Source organism: Micromys minutus (assembly GCF_963924665.1).
Source record: "Micromys minutus genome assembly, chromosome: 1".
NCBI classification, from domain to species: domain Eukaryota; kingdom Metazoa; phylum Chordata; class Mammalia; order Rodentia; family Muridae; genus Micromys; species Micromys minutus.
The window spans coordinates 13,447,487-13,469,147 of record NC_137969.1 but is presented as its reverse complement, the minus strand read 5'-3'; the positions used below and the strand labels follow the sequence as shown (position 1 = coordinate 13,469,147).

The 21,661-nt window shown below is 40.6% G+C and overlaps 2 protein-coding genes across 8 annotated transcripts in view; one reads left to right on the top strand and one right to left on the bottom strand.

Moving 5' to 3' along the window:
• Positions 1 to 1,992: 1,992 nt before the first annotated feature.
• Positions 1,993 to 15,836, top strand: PACRGL (parkin coregulated like). Of its 2 annotated transcripts, none has more exons than XM_080933549.1 (9): positions 1,993 to 2,113; positions 3,709 to 3,776; positions 3,904 to 4,058; positions 5,480 to 5,547; positions 6,890 to 6,980; positions 9,632 to 9,766; positions 10,797 to 10,904; positions 12,392 to 12,472; positions 15,171 to 15,836. In XM_080933549.1, exons 2-9 carry the CDS (start codon positions 3,725 to 3,727, stop codon positions 15,225 to 15,227), a joined length of 747 nt encoding a protein of 248 aa, XP_080789675.1. In that variant the 5' UTR covers positions 1,993 to 2,113; positions 3,709 to 3,724; the 3' UTR covers positions 15,228 to 15,836. The 2 variants fall into 2 exon arrangements, with proteins under 2 accessions (XP_080789675.1, XP_080789674.1); XM_080933548.1 differs by having other exon boundaries at positions 12,392 to 12,534.
• Positions 15,837 to 17,952: 2,116 nt separating this feature from the next.
• Positions 17,953 to 21,661, bottom strand: part of KCNIP4 (potassium voltage-gated channel interacting protein 4) — a gene marked incomplete at both ends in the record, with an annotated part of 1,073,131 nt that continues 1,069,422 nt past the window's right edge. For all 6 annotated transcript variants that reach the window (XM_080938592.1, XM_080938596.1, XM_080938595.1 and 3 more), the window contains 2 exons: positions 17,953 to 18,000; positions 21,588 to 21,650. In XM_080938592.1, coding sequence (XP_080794718.1) covers positions 17,953 to 18,000; positions 21,588 to 21,650 — 111 coding nt within the window. The remainder of the gene's footprint in view (positions 18,001 to 21,587; positions 21,651 to 21,661) is intronic.

Here is a 21,661-nt window from a genome sequence, read left to right as displayed (position 1 = left end):
AATAAGGTTGTAGCTTAGCTGCCATATTCTAGCTACACCAAGCAGCAGAACTTGGTAGCTTCAGCCATGTGGTCCTGGCTTTAGTGTCAAGGATACAAGAAAGATGTTACAAAATTTCCCTCCATAGACTAGGAAAGCCACCGAGGCCAGGAATGTATCCAGAGTGTCCCTTCCTGGGAAGTCCGAGGAGGCCATTATATTTATCTGTGAAGGTGAAGCCTGGCTTGTGTTGGAAACCACCAGAAGCTGGAGATGCCAATCATAAGGTACCTACCACAGAGAGCTGCAGATGGGAAGGGGAGCAGCCAAGAGAAAAGCATGTGTGGTTTGACATCAGACATGGTGAGTCAGTGTCTGGAGTTTGCCCTGCTGGTTTTTTGTCTAGCTTTGGTCCAGTTTTCCTAACCAGGCTTTCTTCCCTCCACCTTTTAAGCTTATGTTTAGTCTGTCCCACTGTATGTGGAAAGTATGTGATCTGCTATTTTTTTTTTTTTTTTTTTAATTTAGGGCATATGAGGAATCACAGTTAAGAGATTGCCTTGAGTCTCAGAAGAGACTTTGAACTTTGGCCTTTTAAACACTGTTGAGATTTTACAGACTATGAGGACTTTTGAAGTTGAACTGAATATACTTTTGCATTATATGGCTAAGAGCCTATGAAACCCAGCGAGTGGAATGTTTATTAATATTTATTATTTCTTTATTAATATTCTCTACTAACAATATCCAAATATTCTCCCACTAAGTAAATCCAAACAAAAGAGCAGTTGATATGGTTTGTACCAATGAGCGTCCCAAGGCAACCGGTACTAAAAGTGGCATACTGGGTGTGTGGCAGTAAAAAGAAATTATACCGTCTATTCTGTGGTTTCAGAATTTTTTTTCCATATCGATAGACACTTATGGCACCCCTACTTCATCCCTTTATTTTCTTAAATAAAGTATTGCTTTCGACCTAAAATACGGTGCGGAGGGGATTCTCATACACTCTAGTGTGTGAGAAACACTTGCGCATCACCTCATATTCCTAGTCATAGTCACTCACATGCTTTTAGTCTCAGAATATGCACCTCTGTCCAGATCTCTTTCCAAACCTCTATCTTGTCTATCCAGCTGCTTTCTTGTCAGTCTCACGGGGATTCCTCAGCAGCTTCTTAAACTAGGATGGCCCAGAAAACATTCATCATTATTGAATGATGCCCTGACAAAGTTTTTGTAAACAGAAACAAAGAGTGTAAGTTTTACTTAAAATTAGTGATAACTTTTTTTTTTTAAATAAAGAACTGAAAAACTGTGCCCGTCATACATGGTCTGAGGTCTGAAATAAAACACGAAACTTCTGCCCCATACTTGAGGAGAAAGGTAAGGCTTTGGGTTCAACAAAGAAGATTCTAGAGAGGAGTGAAGTAGGAAAGGTCTAAAAGAGATTGGTCTTTTAACAGATGTCACCTAAATTATTGCTAATGGAACTGCAAAGGCAGACATTCTCCCCAGCACCAATTTCATGAAAGTAATAATGGACAAAATAGTATGCTTATAGCTATAAAATCAGAGTATTATTCAATTATAATTATATCTTATAAAGTTAGAACATTCTGCAGTTATATGCAAGGGTATATGGAATGTTAATATATGGCAGGAAAGGAATTAGCATAACAGGAATCTGAAAGAAACCCATGGTGGTCAGGACCTATGGCAGGCTTGTTGGGGGACATTAGTGTTCCTGAGAAGCTATGAGATAAGCACATAGACTGGAGAGAGGCGGGACCGGAGAACTAGAGGGAATCAGCGTCTCTTCTCTGGAAACTAAAACTTAAACTTCTTTGAAGGTCTTCCCAGGGCTCCCTAGTCACCGGAGACAGTCCACGGCGCACTTTTTCCAACAGCCGCCCTAGGAACGCCGCCCAGTTGCTAGGCAACCTCCCGAGCGTCTGCGTAGCCTTCCTATAATTGGGTTAGCGCTCGCGGCGCGCGCATGACGTCACTGCTCGGCGCCGGATGTCTATGCTGCTTGAAGTTGGAACCGCGGTGGGAGCCGGGGGCTTTGGTGCAGAATCGGAGGGAACCCCACGAGGGCGGCGGCGAGCACCTGTCTCGGCGAGAGAGGTAGTAGGTACGGGCGCCAGTGGACGGAACCTCGTCGTGGGGGCTCTCCCCGTGTCGGCTGCCCGTGGCTACAGCCGCCGGAGCTTGTTGCTAAGGTTCCAGATCACAGGAGCTCTGGGAACTTGGCTTAAGTATATTGTAACTGGAATCCTCCCTTCTCTTTTTTCCTATAGCGGTGTCTACACACTTCCTCGTTTTGAACTTTAACGACACCCCTGAGCTGATTGGAACTTCGGTGCTGGGAAATGGGTTGATTTGGTGATAGGATGTTTGCAAGCTGGAAAGCAGATTTCACTTCATGCTAAAAAGAGAGGACGGGCTCGTCCGTTGCCCTGTGAAGGGTCTTTGTAGGTGGAAAACAGCTTCGTTAGCTGAGCGACTTTAGAACTTTTTGGAACTTTCTAGGTTTTTAGTTAGAGAGTACAAGAAAATGGCTAGTCCCTGATCTTAGCCTAGTGGCTACCAAAATTTGGTATTTGTAAAGCAAAGATAGTGTGGTTTCCTAGCATATACAGCTGCCACCAGGCTCTCTTAGGAAGAGGCCCAGTGAAAACTGGAGGATTTATGTTGTGTCTGTTTCCACCTGGGACATTGTGACATAAGCCCTCCACATAAAGTAGATTTCTGTATTCTAGTGTCTGTTTAGAATCCTAGGAAAGTAATGATGGGTGGCTTTGTAGTATTTATAGCAAAGTATTTTTCTCCTTTCTATTCCTTTAGTCACAAGTCATTTACTACCTCGAATCATTTAAAGGACAAAGTAGTCCAAAAATGAAGTAAGCCTTTTTCTTTCATAAAGTATTTGAGTCCAGGCTTGTCAGTGATGACATACCATTCACTCCGGTGCATGTCATTAATTTTTAAATCAAACATACTTACATTATCTTTTAAAGTAAAAAAGCAATACTTTTAACAGTTAAAGATTATTTTTGCCAGAGACGTAGACAGGTAGATCGCTCTCAGTTCAAGGCCAACATAGGCTACTTAAGCAAGTTCTATATAATGGGACCCTGTCTAAAAAACAAACTACTAGTATTTTGGAAATATCCTAGGCTTGCAGACCAGCCTAGTAGAACCCATAGGCTCCAGATTCTGTGACATAGCCTGGTTCACATTATGGTGGAGAGCAATATGACACGCTCTATGTACACGCTTACTTGCAGACTTTAATGTGCATGTGTACAGACATGATACAAACTACCTTGAATACTTAAGACACCTGGGCACTTGATTTTCTAGAATGTTTAAAAGCTTTTCAAGTAAAAAGATTCAGTGGCTTTGACACTGATTTAAAATATAAGTGGGCCAGGGAAATGGCTCAGCTGGTAAAGAATCCTATGGCACAGAGTCCTTTGAGAGCTTAGGGTGACCTGTGTGTCATCCCAGCACACATGAGACACTGACAAGGGAATTCCTGGCACAAGCTGGCGAGCCACATTAGCCAAAAAGGGGAGCTCTGGGCTCAGTGAGAGACCCTGCCTCAATATATAAAAGGGAACTATAGAAGAAGATGGTAATCTTGGGCCTCCACACCCACATCTGTTTATAACTGTAATTTTTTGGCAGATAAACTGATTCTGAAATTGTTTCATTTAATTGCAGGGGTGAAAGAGAAGCTATGCAGAAATCAGAGAGCTCTGGAGGTGTGCAGTTGAGAAACAGAGCAACAGGTACAGAGTTTTACTTTTTCAAAAGGAAGAGGCCAGGTTTGTTAATGAGACATTCTGTGTCCCACGTGGGACATTTCTTCTGTTGCATTTCCATCTTTTGTACTGATGTTCTGTTAGCCTTTTCTAGGTAGTAATGATCGAGGCACATCCTCGAGCACACAAATGAAACACAGGACTACAGTTCAGCGGCGCAAATCCTCCTCATTAGCCAGTTCTCCAGAGGCTGCAGGAAGGGCTTATGCTCGGCCAAGTGATAAACTTAACCCTAAAACCATTAACCCTGTGAGTATAGATCCTTAAGCAGTACATTCTTACTTTTGTAATGCACTTTATGATACATTACGTTTTAAAGCGGTCCATTTTACAGGAACAGGCATTTAGCTGACTAGAGAATGTTCTCAGCATTCCTTTTTGCTGGTCTTTGGCTAGCTATCTTAATTTTGTTATATTGTGAATTGCATGTTAGTTGTTTTGTTTTGTTTTTTCTATCCCACTTTCTGATGTCAGTGAGGTAAGTTGCATTCAGCCGCCATGGAATGGCTCATTCATGCCATTCTGTGCTCACATAAAACTCTTAACCATGCTTTTTTCATGTTCTCCCAGTTTGGTCTACCAGAAACCATACTATAATCCTCTGTTTAACACAATCATAAAGCCGGTGTGGAGAAGTTACCCAGATTCTCTGACCTCTAGATATCTACACTTGGCTGAAGGACATGCAGGACATACTGTGCCGGCTAAAAGCAAGTGTCCTCTCTCCGTCCTTCTTGCCACTTGCATAATCTAGAAGGTTTAGAAGATCTGTTCCTGAGCTTTGATTCTACCAAGCCCAACTCCTGTTTCACAGAAGCAGGTGGGAGAAATTAAGTAGATTCTCTGGCCTTTACACATCGACGCTTGGCCGAAGGGCCTGTGGGACATACAGTGGTTGGTAAAAGCAAATCTCTGCTTTCTGTGTTCTTAATCCTGGGATTCTTTCTTCAGACTGAGAAAGTGGAAAGACTTTGATCTGTGCATGGTTTCAGCCACCTGCAAACCTTTGAGTCAAAGTAGGGGTTGAAGAGAAACAACTCCAAAGGTCTTTTTGCGTGTTTTTTCACAGTTGTGTGGCTGAGCAGGGGTTGGACAGTGGGGGTATTGTGTGTGTGTGTGCGCTCACACACCAGCATTTAATCTCAGCAGGATTAAAATGGAGAATGTCAGTGAGTGGAGCTGATGAGGTGATGGTAACCCTGTTGTTCTTTTTTTTTTTTTTTTTTTTAAACGACTTTATTTTGCAAAACAGATAAATGTACAGATTTTAAACATTTTTTGCTTAAAATTATATATTTTTGTCAGTACTGTTTTTTCAGACATTAAAATAAATTTTACATAAAACCATGTGAATATATTTTTTTTAGTCAGTAATTGATTTTTTTCAAGGGCTTGACAGTATGCATTGAAAACGTACTAGTTGCAATAAGCGTAAAGTACATGCAAAACAAAATTCAACATGGAAATAGTCAAAGTCTTCTTGTTTTGTGAATATATGTATATTTTTTGTTTTCTTTATTTCTTGGACTTCATACAGTCTGTGAGATGTTTCTGGGGGAGTGCAAGCCTCTGGGGTTAGCATCCCACTATCAGTGACTGCATATTATGTCTGTTCTTTTGTGACTGGGTTATCTCACTCAGGATGATCTTCTGTTGTTCTTTAATCTCAGTTTGGTGAACAGCCTCGGGCCCCTTCTGCGTTCTCAGCTGTTTACTCTCAAGGAGGCATTCCTTGCAGGTAAAATCAATACAATTCATAGCTGACTGTGCGGCTCAGAGTAATTGAATGAAATCAATATAGTCTTCAGCTTAAATTGTTGAAAATTTATTTACTAGTGAGATTGAAATCCAAGGTGGCTTATTACCTTGACTGTTAAATTGGTAGAAATTCCTATATATTGTTGATAAAAGACATCAACTCCAATATGCAATTACTAAGTTCTGTAGTAAAGCACCAAATAACTTAGGAAATTAAATTGAACGGAGTGCACCACCTTTGGTACAACTAAATAAAGCACTAAGCATTCCTAGACTTGAAAACAATAAAAATAAAAAATAAAATCCCCAACTGAACCAAAAACCACTTGTAGGTAACGTGACCACTGCAGTGAAATATTATTTATTAGTATATATGACTATTTTTGCTGCTTTTCGGATAAGTTTTTTATGCTTTTTCTTCATAGAATGTTCCGTTTTATCTCATTTTTTTTGGTAGGAAATTTATTGCTGTCATAGAAGGGATAACTATAACTTCAGTTTTTACGTTTGGCTGTCACAGTTCAAAACTGCATTTCTTAAATATAAGCTAAAGCAACATGAATTTATGTTGCTATTTAATTCTCAGGTTCTAAATTGAAGGGTTATTGATGCAGCTCTGTTAACTGGAATGTTTCTTAGCACACGTGAAGCCCTGAACTCAGTCTCCATTGGGCATGGTAATGCATATCTGTAATGCCAGCCCTGAGGTGGGGACTCAAGCGGAAGGTCAGCCTTGGCTACACAAGATGGTATGGAGGCCAGCCTGGTCTACAGGAGACCCTGTCTCTCTGTATCTCTGTCTCTCTGTGTCTCTTTCTCTTCTCTCTGTCTCTGTCTCTCTCACACACACACACACACACACACACACACACACACACACACACACATGGAGGGAGGGAAGGATCGAGAGAGAGAAAGCTCGAAGATTTCTTTTGTTTTAAATGTCTTGAGTGTTTTCCCCAGAGCAGTTGAGAATTGCCGGAAGTGTGAAAAGTTACCTTGCTGAGGACCATGGTAGAATCAAGAAGACCAAGGATGTTGCAAAATGTGTATCAAAATTTTGAGAGTGAAAACCTTTAGACATAAACAAAAATATAAAAACTTTTGCAATATAACTTTACTACATAATTTTGTGGAAAACTTGGGGATGTGAAGGATTGTTTACTTGACTGTTTGGCTGTGTCCTGAAGAGTATGGTACTCCTGTATGTCACAGAACGATTCTACTACATCTCTATTCTGGGAAGAGTATTGTGTTAGAAGCTTTCTGCTTATAAATGCTTTTGGCATTTCCTGCTACATTCACTGACTTTTGTATTTTAGGTTGGTACATGGCTCAGTAAGACACAGATTACAGTGGGAATGCCCACCTGAAATCCTTCCATTTGACCCGCTTCTACTTACATTAGCTGAGGTAAAACATCTTAACTCTCATGAGTGCTTATAGAAAAAATATTTTAAAAATTATATTTTATTTTGCACCTTATAAGTACATATCATTTACTTTTAAAATAAATATCAAGTGAGAGGCATTAAAATATTAGAGTCTAAGCAAGTAGTTGTAATATACACACACATACATATAACATGTATATATATATATATATATATGACATTTTACACATATATATAAAACAAATTAATTGACCAGTCTTATAGAAGTGGAAATCTAGCAGGGATGAATGAATAAATGAAATGGGTGGTAAATCAGACTTAGTTCTTTTATAGACGTCTTCTTTTGTCTCACTCTTGCATACCTTACATCCTCCCTGTAGTTTCCCCTGGTCCACTCATCTTCAGTATCCTTCAGAAAAGAGCTGGCCTCCCAGGGATGTTACCTGAACCCAGCATGAGAGTTATTATATGCAGAGGCCTCATGTCAAGGCTGGACAAGCCAACCCAGTGGGAGGAAAAGGGTTCTAAAAGCAGGTAAAAGAGTCAGACAGTCCCTATTCCCACTGTTAGGAGTCCCAAAGAACACTAAACTACACAGCCATGACATACGCGCAGGAGACCTACTACAGTCCCTTGCAGGCTCCAAGATTCATAACTCGTTCATATAAAATCGCAAACCATATTTTGACTAATCATAACTAGTAATATATTACATAGCCCACATGTGTAGGGTAAGCAAAGTACTTTAATTTGGGAACTCATTCAAGGGCCTCTGCTTTTACCATAGTAAGCCCTTCTAAAGCATTTGTTTGGTTGCCTGTTTGTTTGTTGTGGGCATGGGTGTGCCATGGAGTGCATGCAGGAGTCAGGACAACTTCCAGGAATTGGTTGTTACAGCACACGGGATCAGGAACTGAACTCTGGTATCGGGCTTAGTGGGGACTGCCTTTACTTGTCAAGGTATCTCAGTGTCCAAGGCCAGTTGTGCATTTGTACCTGTGGCTCTCCGCCAGTACATTTATTCCTGCGTTGGGCAGCAACTTTTTTCTTCTACTCTTAATAATGTGGAAGATGTACTGATGAACACTGTTGAGAGTCACTTCAGTTTTGACTTTGAGCTCTCCATCTTGAAAATGAGTAAGACTCAGGTACTGTTAGGACAGGTACTGAACCTTTTAATGAGTGGTTTTCCATGTTGCTGATTTTGTTGTAGGAAATATGATAGGACAATGAGAAGAGGTGATTTGACCCCTGTTTGGAAGCAGGTACTCAGGTCAAATTGACAAAATACTGAACATTGGCATTGGTGACTTGACTCTAGCTGGTTATTTGAACCTGCCTCATAGAGAGGTCCCGGAGCATTGCTGCTGTTTTCTCTTTGCTCTGACCTTTTTCAGAGGTCAGACAGACATTTTTATCTTTTTGTAGTGGCTGGTAAATAATGGAGTGCTGACTAGTCTAAGACATTCATGTAGAAAGGCATCAGGACAAATGCTATACAAGATGGTTTTCAAATTGGGCTCAACCGTGAACTGCATATTTGAGTCCTGACAGTGCTTGTCCCGGACAGTCATTGCAGGATCTGCCTTCTAAATATCTTAAATATGTATTTAAGTGTGAAGGACTATGGTGTCGGAACTCACTGAGCACACAGTACACTGAGGAGCACACTGAGGAGCACACTGAGGAGCACTGAGGAGCACACTGAGCACACTGAGGAGGACACTGAGGAGCACACTGAGGAGCACTGCACACACTGAGCACACTGAGGAGCACACTGAGCACACTGAGGAGCACTGCACACACTGAGGAGCATACTGAGCACACTGAGGAGGACACTGAGGAGCACTGAGTACACTGAGGAGCACACTAAGGAGCACTGAGCACACTGAGGAGCACTGCACACACTGAGGAGCACACTGAGGAGGACACTGAGCACAGAGGAGCACTGCGCACACTAAGGAGCACTGAGCACACTAAGGAGCACTGAGCACACTGAGGAGCACTGCACACACTGAGGAGCACACTGAGCACACTGAGGAGGACACTGAGGAGCATTGAGTACACTGAGGAGCACACTAAGGAGCACTGAGCACACTGAGGAGCACTGCACACTGAGGAGCACACTGAGCACAGAAGAGCACTGAGCACACTGAGGAGGACACTGAGGAGCATTGAGTACACTGAGGAGCACACTAAGGAGCACTGAGCACACCGAGGAGCACTGAGCACACTGAGGAGCACTGAGCACACTGAGCAGTTTTCTCCTGCAGCGTTTCTTAGGCAGCAGAGCTGTCAGTGTTTTGGTGACTTCCGTTAAATAGTAGCTTTTCCTTTCCCTCCACCTCTCCTCATCTTACCTGTCTTTGTCTTCCTCTTTACCTTTTTCTCTTTTATCTCTTTAGTTTTTTTGCTTCCTTTTTATTCTATTGATTTTTCCATATTTGCTTTTATTTTTCTGTTTCTTTGTTGTAAGAGTAAAGACTTCTGTATCATGTCTTTTTACATGATTTCTCAGGATAATTTAAACTATAATTGCTGAAATTGCTCATTATGATTAGGAAAATATTAAGCAAACTTCTAGGGTCATTTACACTAGCATTGAGTTCTGTAGTTGGTAACAACCAAAGGTACCAAGTTAAGGTTTTGTCTTTATATTTCCATTGGCAGGGTCTGAGGGAGACCAAGCATCCTTACACCTTTGTGTCAAAGGAAGGCTTTAGGGAGTTACTTCTGGTCAAGGGTGCTCCTGAAAAAGCTACCCCTTTGCTACCTCGACTGATTCCTGTGCTGAAGGCAGCTCTAGTAAGTCATTAATTTCCTGGACTTCATGATATGGATGAAAACTGATATAAGAGAACATTATCTGTTCTTTCCCTCCCCCATATCACATGCAAATTAGTGCTTTATTCATGGTCTGACAAGTACATGCAGTGTCAGAGGCAGAAAGTTATATACTTGACCACTTTAGAGGATGCATTTTTAGGGTCCTGAGAGTAAAAGGGAACCTTTTAGGTAGTTTTTAGGTAGTTAGGGGATATAACTCAGGTGACTCTGTTTGTCCTCTGTATAATTGTACTGGCTGGTTTTGTGTCAACTTGACACAAGCTGGAGTTATCACAGAGAAAGGAGCTTCAGCTGAGGAAATGCCTCCATGAGATCCAGCTGTAAGGCATTTTCTCAATTAGTGATCAAGTGAGGGCCCAGCCCACTGTGGTGGTGCCATCCCTGGGCTGGTAGACCTGGGTTCTATAAGAAAGCAGCTGAACAAGCCAGGGGAAGCAAGCCAGTAAGTAACATCCCTCCATGGCCTCTGCATCAGCTCCTGCTTCCTGACCTGCTTGGGTTCCAGTCCTGACTTCCTCTGGTGATGAACAGCAATGTGGAAGTGTAAGCTGAATAAACCCTTTCCTCCCCAACTTGCTTCTTGGTCATGATGTTTTGTGCAGGAATAGAAACCCTGACTAAGACAATAATAGATGCTTATTGGTAACTGATGGAGATTGTTTTACCTCTGGATACAGGGCAATAAAGCTTACTCCCCAAATTCTGTTGGTCGATATATTTCTAGGATGAAATGCTTATGCTGTTGTCTGCACCTGCCTGTCCCTTTCCTTGCTTTCCTTCCTTTCATTTCTCTCATCTTGTCCTTTACTTCCCCCCATTGATGCCAATGAGCAAGTCTCATTGAGATAAAGTGCACTAATTCTTGTAGAAAATCCATTCTGAAAGTAGAAAGGAGAATTATGCTCACAGAAAAGGTTCAAATGAAAGTATCCTAAGACTCTTTGGAGGGTTTGTAGGCTTTAATTTCTCCTGTTATCTGGCTCCATAGGTTCATTCTGACGATGAAGTGTTTGAAAGAGGACTGAGTGCACTCGTGCAGCTGAGCGTGGCTGTTGGCCCGTCCCTGAACAGCCATCTGAAACTCCTGCTTACCAGTGTGAGTACTGCAGAGGAGAGTGGTCATGCAGATCTTCATCAGCCCAGCCTCCAGATCAACACTACCCTACTCAAATCCTCAACTACACTTTCTAGTCAGGGAATGGCATACCTGGCAGAAACCAACAGATGGTAGGAAGGATCTGTTTGGACTCAGTGTTCCACAGGTGTCAGTCCTTCAAGGATGTGGTCATGTGGCTCAGGTGACTTCACAGTGGGCAAGAAGGGATGGGCATATGGGAAAGGCGCAGCATCTCAGTAACTTCTCTCCAGCACCACCCCATGCTACCCTCTCCTTTCAATGACATTATCACATGAAGAAGGATCAGTCCACTCCTTGGTTAGAGCCTTTGAACTTTCTCTGGCCAAACCCTCGCACACAAACCAAGGGCTTGCTTTATGTACCTGGGTGTAATTCTATTCAGTGACATTAGCAGTGCATGCAAACCCACCCTACCCAACGGGTGGAGATTAGACCAAGTATGTCCCAGAGTATTTAGTAGACAGTGCCTCTATTATTTTCTAATGGATGAAACTTACAACAGTGATTTTTAGGTTTATAATAAAAAGTGCTCAGTATGGTTCTATTAAACCTATGTTGGATATATTTCCAAAATGCTTATCATAGCTGAACTGTCTGGGTCATTGTCTGTAGAAATGCATGATTTAATGGGAATTCTGGTGTATTTGCTCATTGACTGCTTCTCTGCTAGTGCCTATGATTCTGTCTTCTTCTGTGCTCTCCTTCTTAAACACCATCTTAGTTTCTAACTATGGTGTGTTTAGGTTGTAGGCAAAGGTAAGTGGTCTTGTGTTTTCTAGTCTTCTTTCCTTTGTCAGTTACATCTCAGCTTCTCCCCTCTTACCGCTGGGAAATATGTGCTTTGGAAGTCTAGCTCTCTATCAGTTCTCTGTGTGGACTTGCATGTGATGAAACAAGAAGTATGCCATGTTTTTGTAAATGTAGATTTTGTGTGAGTCTGCATGTTTGCATGCAAGAGCATATGTGCTTATATGTCTGCACATATACATGCATGTGGACTGCACAGCACAGTCTCCGTGTTGTCTTCAGAAGCACGTCCACTGCCTATAAGATGCATCTTCCGTTTACTTGGCGCCAACCAATTAGGCTGCGCTGTCTGGCTGGGGGGTCCCAAGGAACCACTTGTTTGTGCCTCCCCAGTGGTGGAATTATAAGCGGAAGTCACCACTCCCAGCTTTAACGTGGGTATTGGGTACTGAAGTCAGTCATTGCCCAGACCCAGATGACTTGTTGTAGCAGATCGTGTGAGATAGGTAGAGCTTGCAATGACATAAATTCAACATTTAACCAAATGTTATACTGTTAAATTTTAGTGAAGTATTTACTGAAACAAACTTCGTTAAAGGTTTTTTAAAGTTAGACTTCCTTAAATTAAGGGATGTTCAAAAAATATTTGTTCTTTTAGCAGAGATTAAATAATTCCCCCTTCTCCAAATTTTCAAAAGCTTTCGAAGAGGCTAATGGACAAGAAATTCAAAGAGCCGATCACCAGTGCTTTGCAAGAGCTGGAGCAGCACGGCGGGAGTGTAAGTGGAGCTCCAGACTCGGCCTGCGTTCTGTCGGTATTCCACTCTCAGTTCTCAAAGAGGTGCTTAGCGTGTGCTAGCTTATTGCAGCTGCTAGGACAAATGGGACATTTTCTGGTTCTTTCTCTTAGGCTGAGAATTTCTGTTTTGCTGTGATTGTGTAGTTTTTTTAAATTTAATTATTTTTTACTCACTTATTACATCCCACGTACTGTTCCCCTTCCTCCCTTTTTTATTCACTTTATATCCTGAACACTGCCCTTTTTCCACAGTCACTTCCCCATAGCCTCTTCCCCTTCTCTGAGACGGGGGAAGCCTCCCCTGGATCTCCTTCTACCCTGGTGCATCAAGTCTTTGCAAAGCTAGGCTTATCCTCTCCCACTGAGACCAGACAAGGCAGTGCATCCAAAAGAACATATTCCACAGACAGGCAACAGCTTTAGGGATAGCATCCTCCCCAGTTGTTCAGGACCCACATGATGACTGAGCTACCCATCTCCTTCATATATGAGGGAGCCTAGGCCCAGCCTACGTATGCTCTTTGGTGGCTCAGTCTCTGAGAGCCTCAAGTGTCCAGGTTAGCTGACTCTATTGGAGTTGACTTCCTATGGCCTTCCTATCCTCTTCAGGGCCCTCAGTCCTTCCCCCTTCTCTTGCATAAGAATCCCAAGCACCATCCACTGTTTGGCTGTGGGTTTCTCAATCCGTCTGCGTTAGCTGCTGGGAGGAGCCACTTAGAGGACAGCCATGCTAGAATCCTGTCTGCAAGCATAAGAGTATAATTAATAGTGTCAGGAATTGGTGCTTGCCCATGAGATGGGTCAAAGGTTGGGCTGGTTATTGGTTGGCCATTCCCTCAGTCTCTTTATTCAGTAGATTTTGTGTTTGATTATTATAAGCCGGGAGGATTTTCTTTTCTAGCCCAGTCTAATTGGTGTTCCATAAACTGCTTGAAGCTTTCCCCAACTTTAGGTTGTGAAAGTTTTCTTCAATAATTTTGTTAACAATATTTTCTGGACCTTGAGGCTGGGACTCTTTACCTTCTTCTAATCTATTTTTTTTTTTTAGGCTAGGACTTTTTATGGCATCCCAGATTTCTAGTATGTCTTGTGTCAGAAATTTTTTTTAGATTTAACGTTTTCTTTAACTTATGAATCAATTTCTTCTGTATCTAATACACTTGAGATTCTCTCTCCCATCTCCTGTATTCTACTGGTGATGCTTTCATCTGCTGTCCCTGTTTACTTCCCTAGGTTTTCCATCTCCAGAATTCTCTCAGTTTGTGTTTTTTTTGGTTTTTTTTTTGTTTTTTTTTTTTTTTTTTTTTTTTTTGTTTTTTGAATTCTATTTTCATTTTCACATCTTGAACAGTTTTATTTATTTTCTTCACCTGTTTGAGTGTATTTTCCTGTATTTCTTTAAATGATTTTTTTTTTTTTGTTTCCTCTTTAAAGGCCTCTATCATCTGTATAAGATTGGATTTAAGGTCATTTTCTTGTGCTTCATTGTGTTAGGCTATCTAGGACTTGCTGTAGTGGGGCAGCTATGTTCTGATTGTGTCATACTGCCCTGGTTTTTGTTGCTTGTGTTCTTTCTGGAGCCTTTAGCCATCTAGATGGCTTTAGTCCCTGGATGTTCCTGTTGTAGTAAGTACTGAGAGGGAGCCTAACCTCAATGACACTGGTGTGGTAGGCCTCTGGTGGATATTCTTGGGCTGTAAGGTTCTGGATCATTGACTTGGATAAAGGTGTCTGGAGAGGTGGTGGGAGAATGGAAGTCTAGCAAGGATAGTTGGCTGCTCAGGGCAGCTGTGCATCCCCAGAGGTCTCGGCTGGTAGTGAATATGGGTGCAGGGAGGGCATCTATCCTGTTCGGTTCCAAGTCAGCAGGTTTGATGAAGATGGGCAGAGAGGAGGCAGGAAAATGAAGGTATGCTGGGTTAGCAGCCCGCTCAGGGCTGCAGGGTGTGCCCCAGAGGACTTGGCGGATTCAGATATGTTCAAAGGACCTCAGACACTTTCAGGCCAAAACCATTCTCTGATGTTTGCAGAAAGTTCCAGAATCTATGTCTAAAAACACACAGGCGTGCAGCAGGCAGGGGAGTTGGTTTCAGAATGAGAACCTGATGGTGTAGTTTAAGATAGCCTTTTCAGAACCAAGTTGTGTAAATACCGGCCATTGTATTTTTGTGGCACACTCTTCATTTTTCTCTTTAAAATATTTTAAATATTTTGTTTCAACCTAGGGAAAGATCAGAGCAAGGATGACTAACTTGAGCCCAATCCCATTTTCTTTTTAATTTTGTATTTATTTATTTATGTATTTGTCTGTAATAGGGAAAAATCCTATGTCCTTGTATGTGTCGGAAGGTTCTACATGAGCTAACTATCGTCATGGGTCCCATTTTTCCTTTATTTGGTCTTGTTTTCTTCCTCTGAGGTTTAGAATCTTCTGGTAATGTCACTTCCACATTAGGGCAGCACATACATATTCTAGAAGAGTTGATCTGATTTTTTCCCCAACTCTTTGAGGGCAGGAATATGGGGGCTTCATTACTATATCATGTCAGCAAGATTAATTGAAAGATTACAATATGAAAGAAGTATTCAGGGGAGACTTGTAAGCTTCTTAACCAACACTCAGTACTGCCTACTGAGGAACTGTGTTTCCTAATGCCTGTGTTTTATTCTGTTGTCAGGCAAGTCTTACCATCATCAAATCCAAAATTCCAACATACTGCTCTATCTGCTTTTGAATAAGGGAGGCCACAAAAGCCATGCTGCTTCCTTAGGTGCTGAAAGTGGCTGCCTGGACCTTTTCTCAGTTCAGTTCATCCTGACTCACAGCACTGTTCATTCATTAACTTGACTACGAGGACCATGCCAAGTCCGGAAGAGCCGTCATACAAGATGTTTGTCAACAAAAAGCTAATTAAAGTAACGTGCATAAGAGTTGAGAGTGCTGTGGGAGTTTCTCATCCTTGCCATCTGTGTGAGTTTATGGATCATATCTATGTATGTATTTTCCAATGCATTTTTACTTACATCCCATCTGAAGATCACTTTGTAGCTGGACTTTCTTTTATAGACTGGTTTTGTCCATTTCTTGGTTTTTTATATTTATCAAGACTGAAAATATTTTAAGATAGAAAGTTAATATTTGTGACTTCACTATTAGCCTGGATGTATAAATATGTATTTTATAATGTGGGAATGCTTGGGAATATAATTATTGTCCTGTATATTCTGGTTTTAAAAACTTGTTTTAGGTGTGGAAATTCTGTTGCAAGATTGTTGTTTATTACAACTTTTTAAACTACCTAAACTTTAGGTGTTAATTGTAATTAAGTAAATGCTATTTTTGCATTTTGTAGCCCCAAAATACTGATGGATGTATATATACAGATATTCAGAAACTAAAAATCTTAAAATTTATATGTATTCAGTGATATTGTAGTTGTAATTATTTGTTTTCTAGTTACTTGGTGTGTTAAACATAATTTATGGATACAGCCCAGAGTTCTGATGAGCTAGTAACTTACTCTAGCACATTCTGCAAGAGAAAAGGAGCAGAGGAAGAGAAATATAAAATGGGAGTAAGGCCTCCAATCTCTCTGATAGGAAGAGTGGTTGTAGGGACTTGGATAGCCATACCAAATCCAATCATAGCCCCTCACGGGACAGCATGAAGATTACTATGTCACATGGCGGCAGCTAAATGAACTGGGAACACTGGGTAGATGACTACTCCCTTACCCTTGTTCTCTCCCACAGACATCTGGTTGACCTTTAGCAATTCTTCTTTCAGATAGTTACACAGCTGTCAGTTGAAAGAATATGCACAATTGCTGAGGCATCATACTACAGATATGTCCATTCTCCACAAGGGCTTCTGTTGTCAGGTCTGTAGTACCTTGACACAGCCTCAAACCATGCTGCTACAGCAGCTGCCTGACTTCAGCCTTGCTTTGAGTTTTCTTTGTAGGCAGCACTACCCAAAGATCATGACAGCCAGTTTTAAATCTCATAATTAACTATAGAATTTGTCAGACTAAAAATCTATAGCACACAAAGTAGAGTAATAAACACTTTATTTTGCTTTTATTTTTCCTTTTTGAGATACAAAATGTGCACATTGATTTTACACAAACACGATGGCAGATTTCTGTACATGTACTGTACTACTCTTAATTCCTACACTGGTGATAGCAGGGCAGCTGTCAACATCCTCTCTCTACACCAGAATAGATACCTGATTTATTGTTGCAGACAGCTGCAAATTTTCTCCTCCTGTATCCTCTTAGTTCTTGTATTTCTACGAAACAGGGAAGATGTGTATATCTATAGTACTGTGGTGGTAACTCTACAGTTTTGGCTTAAGATCACTGAAAGGAATGTGAATCCTCTGAGCTATATGATGTCCTAAATCATAATGCAATTCAGATAAACTGTCCAATGTTTTCATTCATTTTCTCTACAATATTATGTATAACTTCCAATAGGATAGAATCACTGGTGCTTTCCAAAGAATATTTTGCTTGATCTTTATTCCTAGTAGGCTTTGGGGAAGTCAAGGATTCTCTGTCCCTGAATGGCTTATGTGTGATAAGCATGCTGTGAGAACATTAAGGGGCTCTGGGGGTGGCTAGAATTGCCCTTTACTGCTGTTAGGGTTACTTGTTAATAAGCATCACTAGGCATTGCAGGACAGACATCCGGACCCTTTGCAAGTCTGTAAACATCCTTGGTTTGTTTAACACTTTGAATTTCTACTTCGTAACACAATACAAAACAGTCTACATGTAAGATTGAACAGGCCCAAAGTTACATGGATTATATAGAGCCTTGGCTTGGATATGGAAAATTAATAAATACTAAAATAATTTTATTAGGTATATGCTAACATCTGATAATAAACTAATTTTTTAAGTGTTCTTTTTAAAAAATGCCAAATACATTACTGTCTTTAATAGCAGGTAGAGAAGCCATAGAAATTGGGACTATGTTTTTGGTCTTTATAATTGTAATAATCCTTGTTTCTTTTTTCAGGATTACATGATTCAAATTAATTGAAAGTTCATGGACTTTCTGGAAGTTAAATGCAGATGTAAATATTTTAGAAAATCATTTAAAATCCAGGGCTGAATACATACAAACAAGTAGGAAAACCCACTGGTGTTTTAAAATCACTGTTCTGTAAAAGCCTCAACAACACATGGCTGAGGATCAAAGCTATTCCAGATTCCGTGCCTTTTGAGTGTTCTTAGAGTATGAAATAAGTTAGCACATTTCATGACCCCAGTGACATGGATGCAGATTTGTAACTGGAAAACTTAATTGGGGGGGCGTGTTTTATATTAAAACAAAGCTGTTGCATAATATGCCTCAGTGTAAAGTTGAGCAATCTATGCTAGAAGTGGTGGCTTCAACTTGTGTGTAGTCATTCACATTTGCCTCTTCAGTCAGGGAGGTGCTGACATTCTAGATCACGTTTTCAAAGAGCTGCATGGAGCGCATTATGTTTTCATCCTGTAGGGGAGGAACAGAAGGATGTTACTCACTGTGTGTACAATGGAAAGTACCTCTGTACCCCTAAGTATGGCCTAGACCCTTCGGGTGCTGCTCTGTGACAGTAAGTATATCTTCCCTTATCTCCACTACAAATAACTGCAAAGGTCCATCTAGTGCCTGTAGAGATTTCATTGAAATCTTACTTGGTGCTTCCTAGACCAAGATAGTTCTCAAGTGCCGTCAGGAATAAAACAGTGAGTGTGATGGCTGATCTTGGTTGTGACCTGCATTGGGAATCTACTAACATGAGCTTCTGGTCAGTCTTGTGGCTGATTTTCTTTATTGGAGTACTTGAAGCAGGAAGACCCAACCTAAATCTGGGTAGCATTATGACATGGAAGAAGGAAATGTTGATTTTTGCCTGTTTGCTTTCACTCTTGCTGGCAAATTCATGTATCCTGTTGTGATAGTATTAGCACCAACTTCTTTGGGATTTCAACATAAACTGAAGGTCTACAGCTCTTCAGGAATCTCCAGTGCCAGCTTGGGACTGCATAGACATGCAACCCAGTGAACTAAAGAATTATAGATTCTCAGTCTCTCCAGGGTGACACAGCCATTATTGAACAACTCAGATTGCATTCTGTAAGCCAATCTATCACATCTCTTTTCTTCTCCCCCACCACCTCTCTATATATATATATGGCCTACATACGCACACATACTTCACATATGAGCTTCCAGAGATTATCCAAAGGAAACAGATGAGAACTTTAGAATTTTAGGTAGATTGAAAGCCAAAGCACAGAAGATTCCATTTAGTCCATGTTCCAGGACAGAGAAGAATCAATATACTTACAGCCATTTTGCCTCTTTAACTGTTACCTATATGGCCTGTAGGAGTCTTTATAATTGAATATTTCTGAATACCAGAGAAACTAGTTCAGAGAAACCATTGTACAGTGGTTGTGTTCAGCTTAGCCTACTTCTTAGAAATGAGCTAGAGCTACAGACTGGGTTGTTGAGGACCAGTTCTACACTGGGTGAACAGTGCTAGTGAACTATGCATGATAGGTAGCACGATAGCAGTGCTACCATTGTCCCTAAGTTATGTCACCACTAAGGAGGTGCAAATTAACAATTTAAACCTCTCAGAGAAGTTGACTTTGAAAGATCAGTTGAGAAGCAAGTGGGCATCAGCAATGTTGAAAATCGAACAATTGAAAGAGGGTAAAAAAAGAAAACCTGAAGCAGCAGCAAATGTCTCTCCATGTTTATCAACTCCAGTCATGGATGTGCTCAGGCCCTGAGTTGCATTGTGCTCGGTGAGCTAAGTCCAGATTTTACGGCAGCACTTAACTACTAGACTGCTTAGAATGTTTTCTTCTTTATTTTTATAATAGACACTTGGACTCAGCTAAAATGTTACTTTTGTTAAATCAGTGATGCTTTACTGAAGACCTGAATTTGGTCTCTGCAGCTCACAAGAGAAAGGAAAGAACCAGCTCTTGAATGTTGTCCACTAATATCCACATGGGTGCTGTGGCAAGTTCCTTCCTCACAACATAAACCCCCAAAGACCAATATAATGTTCCATAGGTGCTGTACTAGATTTCTATTTTTATAGTGACACAAATAAACATGTTTTAAAAGAACAATATACCTTTTCAGACTGCACAGTACCGTCTCAACAAATACAAGAAGATTGAAATAGACCAATGCATCCTATCAGATCTTCAATAACAACAAAAAGCCCACATACACATGGAAGCTGAACTGTGCTCTGCTTAATGATAACTTGGTCAAGGAAGAAGTAAAGAAACTAAAGACTTTTTAGAATGGAATGAAAATGAAGGCACAGCATACCCAAACTTAAGGGATACAATAAAAGCAGTGCTAAGAGGGAAACTCAGCTCTGAGTGCCTCCAAAAAGAAACTGGAGAGAGAATACACTAACAGCTTGACAGCCAGCTGAAAGCTATATAACAAAAAGAAGCAAATACACCCAAGAGGAGTAGACAGCAGGAAATAAACTCAAAGCTGAAATCAACCAAGTAGAGACAAAAAGAACTATACAAAGAATGAACAAAACCAGGAGCAGGTTCTTTGAGAAAATCAACAAGGTTGATAAAGGCACAGAGAGAGTATTTCAAGTTAACAAAATCAGAAATGAAAAGGGAGACATAAACCAAGGAAATTAAAATTATCAGATGCTACTACAAAAGACTATATTCAATAAAACGAACATTTGGAGGAAATGGCCTATTTTTTAGACACATACCAGATACCAAAGTTAAATCAGAATCAGATAAACCATCTAAACAGTCCCATAGTCCCTAAAGAAATAGAAGCAGTCATCAAATGCCTCTTGACCAACCAAAAAAACTCAGGATCAAATGGGCTTAGTTCAGGATTCTATCATACCTTCATCAAAGACCAATACTCTCTAAACTATTCCACAAAATAAAAGCAGAAGGACCACTGCCCAATTCTTTGAGCCCTACAAAAACAGAATTTAAGACTAATTTTCCTCATGAATATTGATGCAAAAATAGTCAATAAAATTTTTTAAACCGAATCCAAGAATGCATCAAAATTATCATTCACCATGACAAGTAGGCTTCATTCCAGGGATGCCTGGGATGGTTTATTATATGGAAATCCATCAGTGAAATCCACTATATAGGACAAAACAGAAACCAACAGAATGGGAAAAGATCTTTCCAATTTTCCATCTTATAGAGGGCTAGTATCCAATATATACAAAGAACTCAAGAAGTTAGACTCCAGAGAATCAAATAATCTTATCAAAATTGGGGTTCAGAGCTAAACAAAAAAAAAAAAAAAAAAAAAAAAAATCAACTGAGCAATATCAAATGGTTGAGAAGCACCTAAAGAAATGTTCAACTATGTCAGAGCCATTCTGATACAGAGAAGGATGCTTGCAACTAACCATCGGGCTGACCAAGGGCACCCCAATGGAGGAGCTAGAGAAAGGACTGAAGGAGCTGAAAGGGTTTGCAACTCCATGGGAAGAACAACAATATCAACCAACCAAACCCTCTAGAGCTGCCTAAAACACCAACCAGTGAGTACAGATGGAGAAACCCATGGCTCCAGTTGCATATTTAGCAGAGGTTGGCATTGTCTGACACCAACGGGAGGAGCCTTTGGTGTGATGAAGGCTCCTTTTCCCAGTGTAGGGGAATGCCAAAGTGCTGAGGTGGAGTGTGGTTGGGAGTGAGCACATCTTCATGGAAGCAAGGTGAAGGGGAGGGGAGTGGGAGATGGAGAAAAGGGTATAACATTTGAGATGTTAATACAGAAAATATGCAATAAAAATAAAGTACAAAAATTATGTGCGTTGGTTCACAGTCTGTACTGAATCCCCTCTAAAGGTTTTCAGAAACAAGGAGTACAAGTAAATTTTCACACAAGTCTTGCAAGGCATCTGACTGAATGTATACATAAATCTTATTGTTTTCAAGAAGCCTGTCTCATTAACTTATGCACTTCATTTATATTTTTCTCAGTTTATATTGGTTAATTGGCTGTGCTCATTTGTAGCTGATGCTAACAAAGGGATATTTTTTTTTCTTACTTACTTTTTGGCAACTTTCAATGAACTCATCTATGGTAACGACACCATCTTTATTTTTGTCCATTTTCTGTTGAAAAA

Excerpts from the sequence above, each read along its gene's own strand:
- PACRGL (XM_080933548.1), top strand. The coding sequence starts at position 3,725 with ATGCAGAAATCAGAGAGCTCTGGAGGTGTGCAGTTGAGAAACAGAGCA. Across the intron at positions 3,777-3,903 it reads GTTGAGAAACAGAGCAACAG|GTAGTAATGATCGAGGCACA; the intron begins GTACAGAGTTTT and ends AGCCTTTTCTAG. Across the intron at positions 10,905-12,391 it reads TGAAACTCCTGCTTACCAGT|CTTTCGAAGAGGCTAATGGA; the intron begins GTGAGTACTGCA and ends AATTTTCAAAAG.